General features: G+C 47.2%; 1 protein-coding gene across 5 annotated transcripts; it reads left to right on the top strand.

Annotated features, from left to right (window-relative positions):
- Positions 1 to 651: 651 nt before the first annotated feature.
- PHF19 (PHD finger protein 19) lies at positions 652 to 16,586 on the top strand. 5 transcript variants are annotated; one of them, XM_007421478.4, is made up of 15 exons: positions 652 to 986; positions 4,275 to 4,464; positions 5,616 to 5,697; positions 6,397 to 6,492; positions 6,983 to 7,083; positions 8,470 to 8,618; positions 9,267 to 9,362; positions 9,533 to 9,601; positions 10,283 to 10,403; positions 10,850 to 10,917; positions 11,427 to 11,597; positions 11,707 to 11,782; positions 11,960 to 12,045; positions 12,640 to 12,735; positions 13,408 to 16,586. In XM_007421478.4, exons 2-15 carry the CDS (start codon positions 4,285 to 4,287, stop codon positions 13,757 to 13,759), a joined length of 1,743 nt encoding a protein of 580 aa, XP_007421540.1. In that variant the 5' UTR covers positions 652 to 986; positions 4,275 to 4,284; the 3' UTR covers positions 13,760 to 16,586. The 5 variants fall into 5 exon arrangements, with proteins under 5 accessions (XP_007421540.1, XP_088003098.1, XP_088003096.1 ...); XM_088146970.1 differs by lacking the exon at positions 652 to 986 and adding an exon at positions 1,066 to 1,231; XM_088146969.1 differs by lacking the exon at positions 652 to 986 and adding an exon at positions 1,397 to 1,562.
- The last annotated feature ends 1,351 nt before the right edge of the window (positions 16,587 to 17,937 follow it).

Here is a 17,937-nt window from a genome sequence, read left to right as displayed (position 1 = left end):
AAGTGTCTGGTCTATGCACCGAACTGACCCATTGCTGGCTAAGCCCACCTCCCCAAATACTCTGAGGTTCAACACTCAGCTTAGCATGTGTGAATGAAGCTGCTCTGTTGGTAAGGGTGACGGTGCACACCGGAAACGGGTGGTTTAGCAGGGATTTTTTGCCGGGGGGTGGGGGGAGAGAGGCTGTGAACAAGGTGGGGCCCCTATTCCAAGTGTCCTGTTTCATCTCAGCCAGGCCAATAAAATACAATCTTAGGAACTGGATGGGGGGTGGGGGATACCCCTGTTTAGCCCCAGTGGTTATGGGGCCACTGCCAGCAATGAAGGAAAAAAAATAACATTGACACGGGATGCAACGAGAAGGAATTGGGGGTAGCAGCCACGGAGTTCAAATCCACCATTGCCCCCTTCCCAAAGGGGCCCGATGGCGAATTAAAGAGGAGGCGGGGAAGCAAGAAACACGAACAATTCGGGGGCTGTTTGTCCCCAGCAAGCTGGGGCTCCGAGGTATACTGCTTCTGGCCATGGAGGCTCCACCCTGCCTCCGCGCGCGGGAAAGCCTCGTCCGTAAAGCTGGCGTTCTCGGCGGAGGGGGAGAGGGCTCCCCGCCCCGCTCGGGCGAGAGGATGCAACCTAGAGGAGGAGCCGGGGGCGGCGCGGTGGAAACCCGCCGCGCTAATTGCACGAGCCAAACCGAAATAATTCGCGGGAAAAAGAGGGGGAAAAAGCAGCGTAAAAAAAGAAGAAGAAGAAAAGATGGCGCCCCGCCGCTACCAGGGTGCTCCCGGGGAGCTACGGCCGCCCAAGGGCGCGCGGGGACTTTTCTGAGCGCGGTGATGAGCTCGGGACACCCCGGCCGGGGCGCGGATAAGTCAAGGCCGGCTTGCTTCTAAGCCAGCCCCCCTCGGGACATTTCCTCCTCGCCTCGCCATGGAGCAGTGCAGGGAACCGGCCTCGTAGGAGCCACTGTCCGGCCCCGCAAATAGGTAAGGGGGCGCACGGGAGGCGGGCGCGCGCGGAGTTGGCAAGCGCAACCTTTCTGCAGCGCAAGCGAGCCGGGTGGATCCCGTAACTGTTGGGAGAGTGATGACTTCAGAGTCCAGATAGTTTTGCTTTTTCTAACCACGGATTTCGGAGTGTTTTGTTTTTGTTTTTTAAGAAAAAACGAATCTCGAAAGTTTCGTTTGGGCAGGGTGGCGCCTATAGAACGGGGATGTCAACTGGATTGGAGGTAACTGGGATACTTTTGGGGGTGTGCGGTTTTCCCCCCAACCCTAGCCAGAACTCCCCCCCCCCGCCCCGCAGCCTCTTGGCACGACCCAGGGCTGCACGCCGCCCGGTCCCACAGCACGCCTGGACGCGCAAACTTCAGGTTTTCACCAGCCTCTTCGGGGCTTCTCCTCTTGCAACCGGTCTCCTCCTCCGGCTGGGCGGGAACTGGCCGTGGACACAGAGGGAGGACCGGTGGGTGGTGGGCATCAGCCCTCCTTCTTGGTGTGCCTCCTCGGGAGTAAGCCGCCCCGCCCTCCCTGCGGTGGAACCGGGGGTCTGATCGAGCAAAGGTGGGTAGGCGCGCCTTGCGAGCGACCCCAGATGAAAGCAGCGGCATAATTCAAATTGCTTTCCGAAGTGGGGGGTGGGGGGTGGGGGCGGGGATCTCTTTCTACGCGGGGTGGGTGTCAGGGCGAGAGTGGATCTGTGTTGCTGGCAAGTGTCACCTCTCCCCCCCTTTTTTGCAAATGCAAGAGAGATCTGATCTTCCCGTAATTATAATTGAAAGGGAGGCAACTCTTGGTAACCCCAATTCCTCTCCCCGCAACTTCCTTTCTTCATTGCAGAGATACTCTGCTTTCTTGCCTGGGTTGGTAACTTTATCGACCGCATCTTTTCTCTCCTGGTCCCCCCCCCGGAAAGCTTTGACGTTCGAGACCCCATTTAGCCTAAAATGGAATATAAATACTAAGGTTTGCACCTTTTTTTTCAACTTTTGAATCAGCCAATGAGAGCCCGCGGAGGGGAGAGCCAGTGCTTAGCCGCTTAGAGGCTGGGAGATTTGCAAAATAAAATATATTTATATCTCTTAAAAAACGGGTGGGGGATTTCCTTCCCCCAAAAGGAGAGTTGAAATGATCATAAGGTGGTTCTGGCACAACTTTCAAAGAGAGATTTCAAGAAGGCCAAAGAGGAGTTGGTAGCAGGTAGCAGATCCAATTCTACCCCCAGGAAAAATGAGTGACACGCATACCAAGTGGGGAGGGGAGGAATAGATTGAACCTCCCTGGCTAGATGCAGTCTTCCCTAGAGTATCAAAGGCTGCTTAATAACCTGAGATTATTATATGTCTCCAGCCAGGCATCTGGAAATGCAACAGGATGTATGTCTCATTTATTTATTAAGCTTGTTTTACCCCTGACAACCCACCTCTTTATTTCAGTTTTATTTCTGGGTTTTGCTCTTCATCTGCTCAGTAAGTGCAGTTGTTGGGACTGTTGATAAAGTTAGTGAAAATTCCTGGTGGGAAAGGCTTTGTTTTAGCAGAAGCATCCTGTGGCTTACACCCACCTTTTTTCAAATAGAGACAATTCCAGGAGAATTTGCAGAATAGTGGTGGGGTTTTTTTGTTTTTTTTTAAGGAATAAAAATCGATGTCATCTGCGCAGGTCATGGAAATGCAAAACTCTTGCCAAAGACTTCTAGGAAAAAACATTCAGAGCAGATGACTTTTTAAAACAGAAATATTCTTTCTCGCTGTTGTATTTGCATAATCATGGGTTGTCTGAAAAGCAAAGCGGATGAATTCCAGGCCTCATTCTTGGAAAACCAAAGGGACTTTTTGTAGTTTGGAACATTTAATTAAGGATTTAGATGGGAACTGAAGTCCGAGGCTTCTAGGAGGCCATTTGCCTTATTCTCCAAGTAGTAGTGTCTCATCTTAAGCCAGTGGCCTACCTATCTGAATATGCACCCTCAGTTTGGTTCAAGGCACTACCGTACAATATCAGTTTTTTATTTTCACTGCTTTTCTTGATGCTCCTTAATAGATTCTGCCAGTTCTGCAGGAGTAAAATAATTGTTTCTACTAGTTCTCCCTCAAGATGCGACAGACTTTTTACTTGCCAAGTTGGTGCTGTGGGTCAGGCTGCAAGGAAGGCATGATTTCTAAGCTGGCCTCCTTAAACATCAGTTGAAATGTCAGGGGTGGTCCTATCTTTATCAGAATGTGGGCAGTGTGGTGGATCTAATCTAACTGGCTGCAAGATTCCGTTTATGAAGTGAGTCGCCGAGTAGATTCCGTGGAATTCTGCCCTATCAGAAATCCAGGCGGAGCCATCGCATCCCGCTCTCTATAAAAGCATCTTTCCCATTCATCCTTGCACTATCTTATGGGTTCTTCCTACAGTTGTCCCAACATAGGAGGTTCCATAGCCCATCAGCTACAAGAGGCTTGGAGCATCAGCCCAGATGTGTTCAGCCAGCATCTAGAACAACAGCCCAGCAAGGCCATTCTTGGCACCGGCCCTGCTCCCAAGCATCCTGGCCATTTTGATCACCAGAAAGCTGTGCCTCGCTGAATTGTGCAATAGTCAGCTTGGGCAAGTGACCTATAATGTTTTCATTGACGCAGCTGGTTGTAAAGACATTGGAATGCCACAATCTTCACAAGGGTCGAAAGCTGCCAAGAATGAGAGCAAAAATAGATCTTGGCAAAGGGGACCGTGCTACTAACTCACTGAACATCTTCCTTTCTTGCTCTTTGGACTAAAAGCACATTGAGGAGCGGGTGTTACAGGATGAAATCAAGCCAGATGTGACTCCAGCCATCAGCTGTGCCTTCCAACAAGCTTGGTACATTGTTTCCGGTTATACAAATGAGCGTATAGGAATTACACGATGCAGCCAAGAGTGGGCGTGTCTCCAACTTCTGCATGCTTGCTACACTAGAGCCCTCTTGGGTCAGGACAAGTGTCCAACATCTCCAGGGCCACTCAATCGGTCAGGGGGCTTTGAAAACTTACAAATGGGCCGGGTGACTGGGCTGTGCAGCATATTCTTAAAGCTCGGGGATTGCACGGCAGCCTTTGGTTTAATTTAATGCCACTGAACAAAATCTCTAAATATTGGGCGTCAATTTCTGCTGTCTTAAAAGTGCAACTGGGCAGCTTCAGGCGGTAATGGGTCAAAAATCTGGACTTTGGGAGAGAGTTTTGTGTCCCTGTGTTAATCGTAGGTACACATTTTTAAAAATAATACTTGCTTTTTCTTTTCTCTTTTAGCTCAAGGACCATGGGGACTCCTGACGCTGGGCACATTTATGCAGCCGGCGGACACCTGCAGCGATCGATGGCAGACTGGGCAGCCAAAAACCAGGACAGTCGGCGAGAGCTGATGGTTAAAATGCCGGAAGGACAGTATGTCCTGTGCTGCTGGACCGATGGGCTTTATTATCTTGGGAAGATCAAAAGAGTAAATAATACTTTCTCCCTTTCCCTTTCTCACGACCCTGATTTCCCCAAGCCCTTTTCTCGGTTCTGTTTTTATTTGTTTATTCTTGTAACGTCTGTATCCTCTTTTTCTGCTACAAATAGCAATCGTTGGATACTTTCACAAGGGAAGGAACAAAAGGGATCATGAAGAACTTTTGGGCCCCCAGAGCGGGTTGAGTTAGCTCAAATGGGGTGGATAGTTCATCGTTGAGGGGGTTGTTGGGGGAATCCCGCCTTTGGCTCCGCACGCAGCATGAACCAGGTGTCGCGTGAGATGTGAACACAGGAACTGTGTTTTGCTGTCTTAGTGGGTTGTAGGAAGGCAGCCATTAACCAGCACTGAAGACAGACTCAGAAGAGGGGAAGAATTAAGAGCGTGCACCAAACGGAAGGGGGTTGCAGAAAGTTAACTAGCCCAGCCTCAGTGGGGGCAGATACTGAAAAAGCCCAGTTTGGAGCTTGTCTGATCATTTTTTTGGCCCCGTTTTCATAGTAGATAGCTAACTACATCTCCCTCCGCCTGGAGGCTACTTTTTAGGTTGGGTTGGAGAGAGAATAACCTGTGGCCGTCTCCAAAACGATGCGTGGCCGTTCATACTACTGCCACTACCTCTCCCTTCCTTCCCTTATCCTCAGATGTGCCAGATCTGTGGACAGCTACATTTCTGTGCAAAATGTTCCTTTTCCCCCCACTGCTCATCCCTTTCGAGATACCCGGGAGGGCAAGGTTGAATCTTTTGCTCTCTGCTCTGGTCTAGCTTCATATCAGATCAGGCCCTGCGGTGTCTCTAGACCAGGGATGTCCAACCTTTCTCTGAGCTGAGCCTTTGAGGAGGGGGCTGAGACTTGGTGATGCTAGAATGTAGAGGTGTTTCTATCTCGTCAGAATGTGGTGGATGAAACAGAATGAGTGTGATAACTGATTTTGTATTTGAACGTGTTCCCTTCTGTTCCTTCAACACCTGAAATCTGAGGGCCACTTTGAGAGGGACTCCAGGAACACACTCAAAGTTTTCAGGGCTCCATGTAGTTCCTTGGCCTCTGGTTCCACGCCCTTTCTGTACCTGCGTACGGGTTTGACCTTGATTACTCCAACCTGCTTTTTTTTCTTTCCTTTTTCTGCATTTACAGGTGAGTGACGCTAAGCAGAGTTGCTTGGTTACCTTTGAAGATAATTCCAAATATTGGGTGCTCTGGAAGGACATCCAGCATGGTGGGTGAGCCCCCCCCCCCCCGACTCTCCCCCTCAGGGAATTCTCAGCATTTTCAGGCACTCATGATGCAGATGGGTGATGGAAGGAATGAGGACTAGAAACTTGCAGGGTAGAACTGGAGTGAGCAAGATCACCTTGGAGCAGGTGGATTTAACTTTCTGCCAGTCAGAATTGAAGGCTTGTTTTGGGTAGTTTTCTGGTGTGCAAAGTTTGTGTTCGAGGGCACAAATTATTCAGAAATGAGATCCCCCTGCCCCCAGTGATTTTTTGAAATGGCAAAGTCCATTCTGGTCTCTATCGTTTTGGGGGAGATTATGCTGTCTGGAGAGCTCAAGGAAAGGGCAAAGGGCATGGACTGCTCTGAAGACAGAAGGAGTCATTCGGAAGACAAAAGAATTGCTCGGAAGACAAAAGAAAGAAATGTTCTTCCTCTGCTCCCTGTCACACCCTCTTCTGAGTAGTGGAGGGTTAAACATGGCTTCCTTTGCAGTAAACCTGGGTGCAGGGGGCTAGCTAGCCTGAGAAAGGATGTCTTGCCCAAGGAAAGGATCACCCCTGTGACTGGTAGTTGGAAAATGTGGGTTATCCACTTATTCTAAAGCGCTTTCCCCACCGGGCCACCCTTGAAATGGCTTGGATTATGGTGCTAATAGCCTCTGAATTACTGGAGCTCTGTTTTCTCTCTCCCTGCTTTCTAGCTGGTGTGCCAGGTGAGGAACCCAAATGTAACATCTGCCTGGGGAAGACAGCAGGGCCTCTGAACGAGATCTTAATCTGTGGGAAATGTGGACTTGGTGAGGACATTTTCCAGATCTCCCTCTGTCCTGGTTTCGGGTGGGCATGGATCCTCCATGCTATTCTTGTTTCTCTGCAAGGTGTGAGGATTTGAGGCACCCTCTTTGGTGTAGCGGTATGCAAAATTCAACACATTTCCAGCTGGGGTTCAAAACGCCCCTCTGACACTTGAAGGAGCTGTCCTGCCTTTATCAGAAGCCTTCAGAGCCCGAACGGCTTTTCCCCACCCCCAGACCCCACTTCTTGCTCCAAACACCTCTTTTGGACTCGAAAGAGGAACTCCATTCCACCCTTGAAACCTTTCAGGGAGGGTAAGAACAGCCTTAGAAGACTTCTGGCAAAACAGGCGAAATCCATTTTGAACTCAACCTCGTTTGAGCCACTTGTCTTCAAAGTGAACTTGTATAGTCCTGGAACGGGGTTGTTGGTAACGTCGTGGATGCTCCTGTGTCAGTTTGACATGTTCTGCTTCCCCTTCCTCCTCGACAGGTTACCACCAACAGTGTCACGTTCCACTGGTGGAGAGCCTCGAAGGGTCTTTGGTGACACCATGGTTTTGTCGGAGGTGCATCTTTGTCCTGGCTGTGCGGGTGAGCGGTGAGATCCATTCAGTCACGTGTGCAGCAGGCTTTCCTTTATGCCATTCCTGCAGGAAAATCTCAGGAGTTTTGAACAACGTTAGAAAGGGGGGCAGAGGTGCTCAGTGCTCTGCAAACCACAGATCTGAATGAGGGTCCCTCACTGAGATTTTCACATTGGACCACCTGATGAATGTGCTGCTTTGAATGGGATCCTGGGCCTTCAGATCGATTTGATGGGCTTTTGTATGCGCGCGCTTTTAATGGTTTAACTTGGCAACTGAATTGCAAATCTAAACCATAGGCTGGCTCTGAAGGAGAAGGCTTGATTCAAGGGAGTTTCTATCTTCTGTTCCAGATTCCAAGAACTGTTTAGTTTTCCAGGAAGAAGCCTTGGGATTTGCACAATTTTCTTAGAAAATCTTTAGAAATCTTGCTATTATAGAGTACATAAAAACCAGAATGAATAATAATAACCCCCCCCCCAAAAAAACTCTACTTTGGCCAAAGCTGAGTCCTTAATAACTTTGACCAGATTTCTTGATATGTTTACTCATCCCTGTTAGTCACTTTCCTTTTCTTTCCCCCCAAAAAGTGATTTTTTAAAAGAAGAAAGCAACTAGAAATAAGGGGGGAGCATTTTTTTTAATGTATATTTTGGAAAGAATGTAAGAAATCGATAATACAAATGAATCAAATACAAGTAATGAGTTACAGGTGGGTAAACTGAAATATTATATGACTAATATATTGGAATGTACCATCAAAGCTTAGGATATTACAAGATATTTACATCTATTTTCTAATCAAAATAAGTCCCTATTAAACTTTAAGCTAGAAGTACTTGGTTAACCCAGTTCAGATCATTAAAAAAAGACTGTGGTAGTAAACAATATGTTAGAACAATACTGCAAATTAGACATCAAATTAAGATATAAATTTGAAAGCCCGAATTTTGGGTGTGACACGATTCTATGAATAAATCGGTAGGGTAAGAATGGTTTCTAATCAGAATTATATTTTACATCAAAACTGATGAATTAAATTAAATTAAAACTACTTTTTAAATACAAAGGCCACCTTGTGTGTTTATCGAATGATTATTGCATCCTGAGAAATCTTCTGCAACTTTCCATTCCAAAATGGGGCTACGGGGCATCCATGGGGAGGTCGAAAAAGTCAAAATGGCGATTGCCACTGGGTGATCAAAAGTCCGGTCGATCTTGAGACGCGTTGTGTGGGTGACATGTACCAAAGGAGCTTCGGTCACAGGATGGCGGCTGTAATCTTGACTTCACTGGGCCTCTTACAGATGCCCCTTTGACCAACAGATGTTGGGAGAAGAGGAATTACTGAATTGGGAACGGATAGGAAATGCTGTGGTTGTTGCTTCCCCAGAAAGGCGGTGCGTTGCGGAAGGGAGCGATCGCCAGGACGCTGCAGATGGTCAAAATGGTCCTATGCTACAATCCGGAGCAGCTGGAATGGGATTCCTTGCACAGAACGAATCAACAGCAATGTTACTGCTACTGTGGTGGTCCCGGCGAGTAAGCTCAACTTAGGACTATGCTGGGGGCCACCTAATTGTACAAGAGGGGTGGGTGAACTTTGGCAGCCGGAAGCGACTGTTTTTAAATTCATCCCCGAGGGGTGCAAACAATTCCATTTTTTACAACTTCGCAGTGGTTTAAGGCCCCCCCCTTTTTCACCCCTTGTTTGTCTACCCCTCTTGCCATGAGAAAAACCTAGCTTGTACCATCCTAGAATTTGGCACTCTGCTAGATAATAGAAGCCTTTGCTTGCAAAACGGCACCCCAACATGTACAGCCCATCTGCTGGATGTGCCAGTTACTTTCTCAGTTTAAATCTAAATTCCGTTTCAGATTTTTCAACATCCTTGCTGCATCCTTGAGATAGAGGTACAGGTACAGGTAGTCCTCATTTAGCAACCAAAATTGGGACTGCCAATTTGGTCGTTAAGCAGAGCAGCTGCTAAGTGAAACCGTGACTCTGCTGAAGATCTGACTTCAGCTTTCCTTCGCTTTACAGACCTGAAAAGGTCATAAATGTGAGGGTTGGTCATAAAGTTAATTTTTCAACACTGTCGTAACTGCAAACTGTATGAGGCGGTCGCTAAACGAGGACTACCTATATAGACATAGATCCAGGTATAATGTTTTCCCATTCCTTCTCAGGTGGTACCTGAAAATGCTGCAGTGCACTCAGTGCCGACAATGGTTTCACGAAGCTTGCCTGCAGTGCCTTAACCATCCAATGCTGTTTGGAGATCGGTAGGTGCGGCAGGAGCCCCGCTGGCTGAGGAGGATGGGGTTTGTAGTCCAACCCCTATGGAAGGCAGCAGCTGGGGTGGGAAGCTGATTCATGTTCTTATACCCATCTAACATCAATAATTGGAGCATATTCTCTCTCTCTCTCTCTCTCTCTCTCTCGTGTCTTCCAGATTTTATATTTTCTATTGTACCGTGTGTAATCAGGGCCCAGAGTACCTCAAGCGCTTGCCTTTGAGATGGTAAGACTCCCCGCTCCCCCCCCAAAAAAGAATATTTCCACACAGCGTGTCTCAGTGCACCAGGCGCCACTTACCCCTTGGAATAAGAGGAATAGCAAACCATGTTACGCCATGGAGCTTTTCCTCCATTCCGATCCTGCTGCGGCCAGGTTTTAAAAGTTGGCTGCAGATTCAGTCTCGTTTGTGAGAAGGGTCAGCCTTCATCATCAGCCACAGACCTAGAAGTGGGGTGGTGTTCTTGTCGTTTTTAGCACGATGCTCTTTTTAAAATTTATCCTGGAGCAGGACATGTTTGGAATCACATGGCTTCACGTGTGCCGTATTTTGAGTCACCGAGAGCCGAGGAGATGGGGCAATTATGTGATATCAGGAACCAAGTTTTCAAACCTTATTCAAAGGTTTTGCTGTTTAGATTTTTAGGAATTGTATGGTTTGGTATGCTAATCATTGGAAGCCTGTGGTTGAGGAGGAGGAGGAGGAGGAGGAGGAGAAGGGGGACGGTGATGAGGATGATATTTTTATGGAGGTATATAAGACTAATACAAAGAAAGAAAGATTTGGCCATCAGGACACGTTATCCCTGTTCCCTCGCCTTATGCCATAAAAATCGCCGTCTCCTTCCTGCCATCACTCCTCCCAACGGGAACGTCGCTGTCTTCTTTCTTTCCTGCACACACACAGGGTTGATGTCGTGCATCTTGCCATCTACAACCTGGGTGTGCAAAGTAAGAAGAAATATTTCGACTTTGAGGAAATCTTGGCCTTTGTCAATCACCACTGGGACCATTTTCAGCTTGGGAAAGTATGTGGCGCGAGCGTCAACTCCTTTATTTGTTACTTGCTTTCAGCTGAACACGAGCTGTCTTCCGGTAGAGCTGATCTGGAATAGGTTCTATAAGATGCCATTGTGGAATGAAAGATGCTTAGATTACCTCTCTGCATGGAAGTTTCACCTATGGCAACAACGTGGGTGCACGGCGAGGGTTTGATAGGGATCTCCTCCAGTCCCAACTTAGTATTAAACCTTTTGGCTGTGCAAAGCAAGTTCTCCAAGTTTTTGCCTCTTCTCAAAACCTAAAAGCAAGATTCCAGCAACAGCAGGCGGGTCTATGAAATTCCACAAATCTGGTTAGGGAAGGACAGGGGATGCTGGATTAGACAGAGTTTGAGCTAGTCCCTCAAAGGTGATCTTCTGTTGGTGCCACAAGCTAATTTGGGACTGATCGCGCCTTAAAATCTCTTCCCCAGCTGACTGCAACTCCTGTGGCAGAACGAGCCCCCCTCCTTCTTGATGCACTAAACAGTTACAAAAGCAGGTGAGCTTAAAAGGGCCTGGTCTCCCCACTGCGTCCCCAACAGACGCAAAGATTCAGCCGTCTGCATGCATTCAGAAGAGCCTCCTCTCTGTATTTTTCTGCCTTTAACTCTTTCCAATCAACCTGTGCTGGGAATATCTTCACAGTGGACGGGGCTGCCCGTTGCCTCATGCTGAGCTGTTGAGGACACTGACTTAAACAAAGAGGCCCCAAAGAACTCTTCGGTTTCTTTTAAAAGTTGCATCATTTTTCCTTTAAGGGTTGGGTTTTCACAGGCCTGGGAAGCCGTCATCATTGCCACTGTGGGCTGCGGATAATTCCTGAGGTTGGAGCAGGACTTTTCTGCAAATTGCAGAAAGTAAAATCAGAACGGTGATGTTTTAATACAGCGATACGTTAGGCAAGACTATCTCTCATGGTTGAGAAGTGTGTTGCTTTTTTTGTTTTTCTAATTTCTAAATGAAACCTCACGGAGCCAAGATTCTGGATTTTTCTTGGCGACTTTTCAGGTTTCTGTGTGGGAAGGAAATCAAGAAAAAGAAATGCATCTTCCGCTTGCGGGTTCGGGTCCCCCCTAATCCTCCGAGCAAAATCCTCCCGGAGAAGTTTGCAGGACTGGTCAGCGGCAGGACGAGCGAGCCGAAGAAAACAGGAAAACTCAAATACTGCCACAAAAGCAGGTCTGTGGAAGCAAGCAGAGGCCCTTAGCTTGATTTTTCGATCTCTCCCTTTGATCTTTGTGCCACCTGTATGATTTCTTTCTTTCTTTTTTCTTTCTTTTCTCTTTAGTTTGCTACCGCACCAATCCCAGCACGACAGGAGAAGGAAAAGGTCCAAATTCCTCCTGGAAGATGCAATTCCAAGTGTTAGTTTGCTAAAATGACGCGTTTGATCGGCTTGATAAAAGCAGACACCTCTTTTGTTGGGAATTGCCCCAAACTTCCTTATGGAATTGGGAGAGGACTGGCGGGTTTTCTTGGAGATGAACTTCCTGCTTGAGGATACTGGATAATGGCTGTTCTTTTTGCCCTCCTTTTCCCAGAGCGATTTTGCCTCTGCTTGGAGCACTAACCATCACTTGGCCAGCATCTTTGATTTCTCCCTGGATGAAATTCAGAGTCTAAAAAGGTAACCGCTTGTAAGCTGCATGTGCTCCTTGGTGCTAGGTGCTGCTGGTTCCAGATAAAAAGATCCGCTGTAGCAGGGTGAACGAGTGCAACGGTTGTGGCTGGGAGGCCAACCTTTAGCACTGCAAAGCTCTTTCATGAATCCTGGCTGTGCTGTAAATTCACTCAGCCAGGGGTAGAGAACGTGGTCTGATGATGTTGTAGACAACTCCCACCCTTCCATGCCATCAGCCACGCAATTTGGAGCTGAGGGAGCTCTGAAACATCTGGAGGACCCCTGGCCTTGGCGGACCAAGGGAAGCTGACCTACCACCCTTTTAGGCCTTGGGGCTGCAGAATAGCTAACCAGACAAGCTGAACTTCTGTGAACATTAAAAAAAAAAAAAAATCTGGGTCTGGTTCGTCTCAGTTGAACTCCAAGTCCTTGCAAACTCTTGCAAAACCCAAATATTGCAAATATCCCTGGTCGGGCTGCTGAGTGTGCGCCCTCTTCACGTGCGCAGAAGCACTGCGGCTCCTTCGGGGGCTCCACAACTCAGCCTTGGGGTAGGCTTAGCTGAGCGGTGTTAATTCTGATTTTCTCACTCCTTTCTAGTGCTAGCTCAGGCCACGTTTTCCTCTCCGACGTAGATTCCGTGGACGCCGCCAGCACGTCGGGGTCAGCCTCAACTAGTCTGTCCTGTGAATCGAGGTGGTACTAGTCCTTTATAAACTCAAAATGCTTCTCCCTTTAAAACCTGGTTCACCCCCTGAAAGTTGTATAATTAGCCTGTGGAAAAAGTAAGGGGAAAGCAAGCCTGTTTAGTCAAACAGGCTAGCCCTGCTCCCACGACCTGCTGATTTCTTGAAATCCAGACTAGTTGTCCTCAGTCATCAACCACGGTAGTTCCACCCATTGGGAAGAAGCCAGCTCAGATAAGCTTGATGGCCAGATTTCAAAGCTGGGAGTTAAGGTGGTCCTTTGACAACAATTCTGGGTGCCGTAATATCAAAATGCCTGTGGGAGCACTGGCAAAACAATTGTTTTCTTAATTTTCTGAAACACCTTCACAGAAAACAGAGTGAAATGAAAATGATTAAATTCATTATTCACTGTTTTTTCGCCCTTGGTTACTTCATCTCCTTTCCCATTCCAAACATCTTTGCTTGCAGGCTCTCTGTTGCCTTTGCAACACACAGATACACACACACACACACACACACACACACACACCCCACCCATTCCCTTAAAGGCTGCATCTAGCTCACAAAAGACCCCCTGCAATTTGACAACATTAGAAACAACAACCCTAATCTCCAGCTGATCAGTTCACCTCGCGCCATAGCCCTAAGAAATCAGTGTTTTCTTACCATCTTTTGGCAGAAGGAACGTCGGGAGCCGGAAGCGCAAACTGTCCGCTAAAACATACATGGCCCGAGACGCCAAGCAGAAATGCTCTGAGCATCCTCAAAGGATTGGCCCCGGCTGCTCCTTGGAGGACAGTGAGCCAGCCAGCAGTCCGGACCGCCCAGACAACGCCATTGACTGCCACACTTTGGAGAGCTTGAGCGAAGATGACTTGTCCCTCTCCCACCTCAAGTCATCCATCAGCAACTACTTTGGAGCCACGGGACGGTTAATTTGTGGGGAGAAATACCAAGTCTTGGCTCGGAGGGTGAGCCCGGAGGGAAAAGTGGAGTATCTCATGGAGTGGGAGGGCAACACCCCCTACTGATGTGTGCCGGGGTCTGGCCCATGGAGCCTTAAGAAAGGAACAGGGTGGGGATGGGGGAACCAACTCCTAGAGTTGTACGATCAGGTGGCAAAGCCAGATTTGCCCTTCGCTTCCGTGGAGAGAGTCTGTTTAAGGCCAGTTTTGCAGCCTGTCCAAAGATCCTTGTTGTAAACCCTAAATGGGCCCTTTGGGTCGGGCTAGGAAAGATGGAGGTTGGGCTAGGAAAGATGGGGCAATACTTGGGTGGCCAAACATTGCTCAATCTTACCTCCGCTGGGCCTTAGGGGCAAAAGAAGGAATGAATTCCCAGGGCGGCCCTGTAGAGACTTTACCACCTGGGCAAGATGGGCCGCATCCAAGGTGGCGTCTCTTTTCCCCCAAGGTGGTGAAGGAGAGTGAGAGGCCATGCATCCATGGCGTCCAAGGGGGTGAGCAAATAGCAGTGGCTAGCACATGGAGTGAGCAGAGGGTTTGCAGTGAGGTGTAAAGCAGGCGGATATGAAGGCTTGTGTGGGAAGGCCTGTAAGAATGCAGCCAAAGGGCAGAACCTGGGCACCCCTCCGAGCTGGGTGTGCCCCCAGGATCCCTTCCCAAGCACATTTTTTAATGTGACAGAAGTGGGGAATTAGAAAATGCACTAGAGACATATGTATGGATTCTCCTTAAGTTGAACTTGACATTCGGTTGGTGAGGCTCCAACCGTGTCTGTTTTGGCTTGATGGTTTTTGGAATACGCCTCCCCCATCCAAGCTACATACCGCCTCGGGCCAAGAAAGGTTCTGCGCCATCAACGTTGCATCTTTTCGCGCCTTGGGGAGCTTCAGTTTTGCCTTGGCTCCGAGCAGACCTGCCGCCATTTTGCCGTTCTCTCTCCCCATTCAAAGCACGGCGATCGTTTTGCTGGGTCATCAGGATTTTTTGTAACCCTGCCCGCGAAGAAGCACTTGAAAAATGGGGCTGAGAAACATTCTCACTAGACTCCGAAATAAGTATTAAAAACAAGATGTCCTCAGCCTCCCAACAGCTGGAATTCTTGATCCTCTGCTAGGGGGTTTTGGAAACTGGTGGTTTAGAGCCAGAATTTTTCTTTGGAAAGAGCTGTGTAGGGAATTGGTCTGTGGAAAGATCCTCATACCGTGCACAAGAAGCTGGATTTCCCAGAACCTCTTAGGCTGTGAGCATAAATGGGCAAGGTTGGTGTGACCTTCCATAGGAGGCTCATTTAAAGCTAGCCAGGGCGTAGCTCCAGTGGGAGTTTTGGGGATGAACAGTTTGGACAATGGAGAGACAGAACCTGCATCTCTTCCTCCTTAGACTGAAGGTGGCACCTTGAAGGTTTAAAGAAGTTTCTTCCTCCCCCTGTAAAAGAGGCTTCTGCTTTTCTACCTCGTTCTAAGGGTGCTTGAGAATTTCTTTCAAATTTCTCTGGGTGTTTTTGAGCTGACCCTATGGTTGGAGGTGATGGAGAGGGCAACTGCTGGCTGTTTTCTGTTAGGTGCCTTTTCATGATTTTGTATCCTCCTTGGCTGGTCGTACTTTCTGAGTCAGAAGAGCCTCCTGGGCTGAGTGCCATCCTTGTATCTCTTCTTGCCGAAGAAGCCAGAGAGACTGCAGATGGTTGAGAGAGGATTTTCTCTTCTCCCTCTTTTCGTCCTTCTGCAGCCTCCTGAAATCCAAATCTGAAAAATATCCTGGAGGAGTTTCTTCTGTTGAGGCTCAGTAGAGAGATGGGAAGCCAAGGAGGCTGCAGGCAGCTGGAGAGAGAAATCTATGAAGAAAGGCAGGACCTCACTTACCCCTTGACTATGAAATAATACAAAAATGGCACCCTTCACCCAAGAGAACATCATTCACGTTCTCTTCTCCTTTGAAGGAAACTTCAAGTACAATTTCTTCATCTCTCCAATTTACAATGGTAGAAAGAAATGCAGGAGAAACTTTTAGCAGGGCACCTATTATACTGCAGGTAAACTTGATTACAGTGACTACAAGTGATGAATCCCTCCCTCCCTCCCTCCCTCCCTTCCTTGCCAAAGCCAGCATCCTTATGTCCTGTGAGAAAATGGAGCTGCTGACATAAAATCTACACATTCAGGAGTACGAAGTGGTAAAACCCTGATCTGGAAGGGTGACCTAGGTCATTGAGGCTGCACGACAGGGTTACATTTTTTAGTTGTCCTCTATAAAATAATTCTTTATGTGCTGAAAAGCTAGCTTATCAGGGTTCTAAAATATTCCTCTTGAACTGGCCCATTGGGTAAGGTTAGTGAACTGAAGGGAATATAATGTCCCATAAAAAGAGGTTTGCAATTTTTTGACTGACTTGGATGAAAGCCTGAAATTTGGCTTTTGCATTTTAAGTGACCAAGGACCCTTCTTCCCTTTTACAAGTGCCTATATACTGAAAAGGCAAGGGGGTGGGGTGGGGGGGTTCAGAGAGAAAGAAAAGTTTGATTATGAAGTCGTGTCTTTTATCGTTTGAAATGCAGCGACAGAATATATATTTCTGTTATCATCCCCAGAAGAAAAGATTTGCAGAGCAGTTCTGAATTTAGTTGCATTTGTCTGCTCCTGTTTGCACAGTTTGGTTCTAGGCCCCTACAGACAAGAGAGGGCCTCTAAAATATACATTCTTTTTCCTCAAGAGGGATTCATTTGTATTTTTAATTATTATAATTATTATTTTTGCATTGGTTTGGACTGATCTTGTAAATGCTTCTGTGCACCTTCAGGGTCTCAAGGCTGCTGCTTTTGAATAACTGACCTTTTGTGTGTTCATTCCGTTCAAACTGTAATGTGTCAGATGTTCAATTATTAAAAAAAGTATTGATAATTTTGTCATGTCTCTGTGTTGCTGGCTTTGGGTGAGGGGAACTGGCTGTTTGGAGGCTGATTGCTCGATGGATGTGGGGGAAACCCTAAAAGAAGGGAAGAGGGCAGAGGAGGAAAAGGAAAAATCCAATTTCCTCTTTTCTGGTGCAAAGGCTGATTTCAGGCAGATGTGTCCGGATCGCAAGAGAATAAAAATCATAATTGATCGGTGTAACCTATAGTACCATAGTTCAGCCTGAGGTTCTTTTTCCAAGACATGTTATATAAATAGTTTAAACATATTTTTGTACATTTTTTTATTGTTTTAAGGATTGTAAGCTGCCCAGTCAAGCGTGTGAGATGGGCAGCCGTACAAATCCACTAAATAAATAAACAAAGAAATACTAGAATAAAAGCAAGAATAAATGAAGCCTTTGCCCCCCCCCCCCCAGTTTCCCTCCAAAATTCTGCCTTCTACCTTTTCTGCAAATGAGTTTAGTTCCATTTTTCCCTCTGGGCGGAAAATGGGAAAGTTTTTTGGGATTATATGTCGCTGCATTTCAAACAATAAAAGACGCAGCTTCATAATCAAACTTCTCTCTCTCTCTCTGTGCCCCCCGACACCCCCTTGCCTTTTCAGTAGGACTTCTTGCAAGCGTTTGGAAGCATTCTGACCTTCCCTGGAGAAGTCCCCTTTGGCTTGCAGGGAGTAGGCACAGAGCTTTATAAACTAACCGAATGACTCCTTTCCCCAGTCTCGAATAGTGTCATAACCCCCACAAAAAAATCCACACTCTGGTTTTGCACAACCATCTCAGTGGCGGCAGCCCCAAACGGGATCCTCAACTCACAAACAACTACAAATGGCTCAATTACCCCTAAGATGTGCCCCATTTACCCCTTTGGGGTAAGTCTTTCCCTTTTAAGAACCACTGGTGTAGAAGATGCTTTGTTCCCTCTGTTTTAAATAGGCTGGGTCAGTGAGCAGGCTAATAAACTTGGAGATTCCAAAAGGATCTGGCTCTGAAGAAATAAAAATATAAGGGGGGGTGGGTCACAATCACCAGCCTTGAAGAAAGGAAGAAAATGACTTCCCACATAATGAAAGAAAATTAAATCATATTTCCAGAACAAAACATCTTTTATCCTATTTGAATTCATGTTTATATATTTGAAATCCTGGTGATTTCATGGATGCATCCACGCTTGGGTTTTTTGGCAACAGTATAGGAACTACAGAAGTGGTTTACTGTTACTTTTTTCCAGGACTGATCCATCCATCTCTCTCTCAATATCTATTATCTATATCTATTATCTATCTATCTGTATGCCTGTCCGTCCATCCATCCATCCATTCATCCATCCAT

The sequence above is a fragment of the Python bivittatus genome, unplaced genomic scaffold, assembly GCF_059951505.1.
Source record: "Python bivittatus isolate LINGU-HERP-01145 unplaced genomic scaffold, Pbiv_v1 ctg000160_np1212, whole genome shotgun sequence".
In the NCBI taxonomy this organism is placed as follows: Eukaryota; Metazoa; Chordata; class Lepidosauria; order Squamata; family Pythonidae; genus Python; species Python bivittatus.
This window is presented reverse-complemented; position numbering and strand designations above follow the sequence as displayed.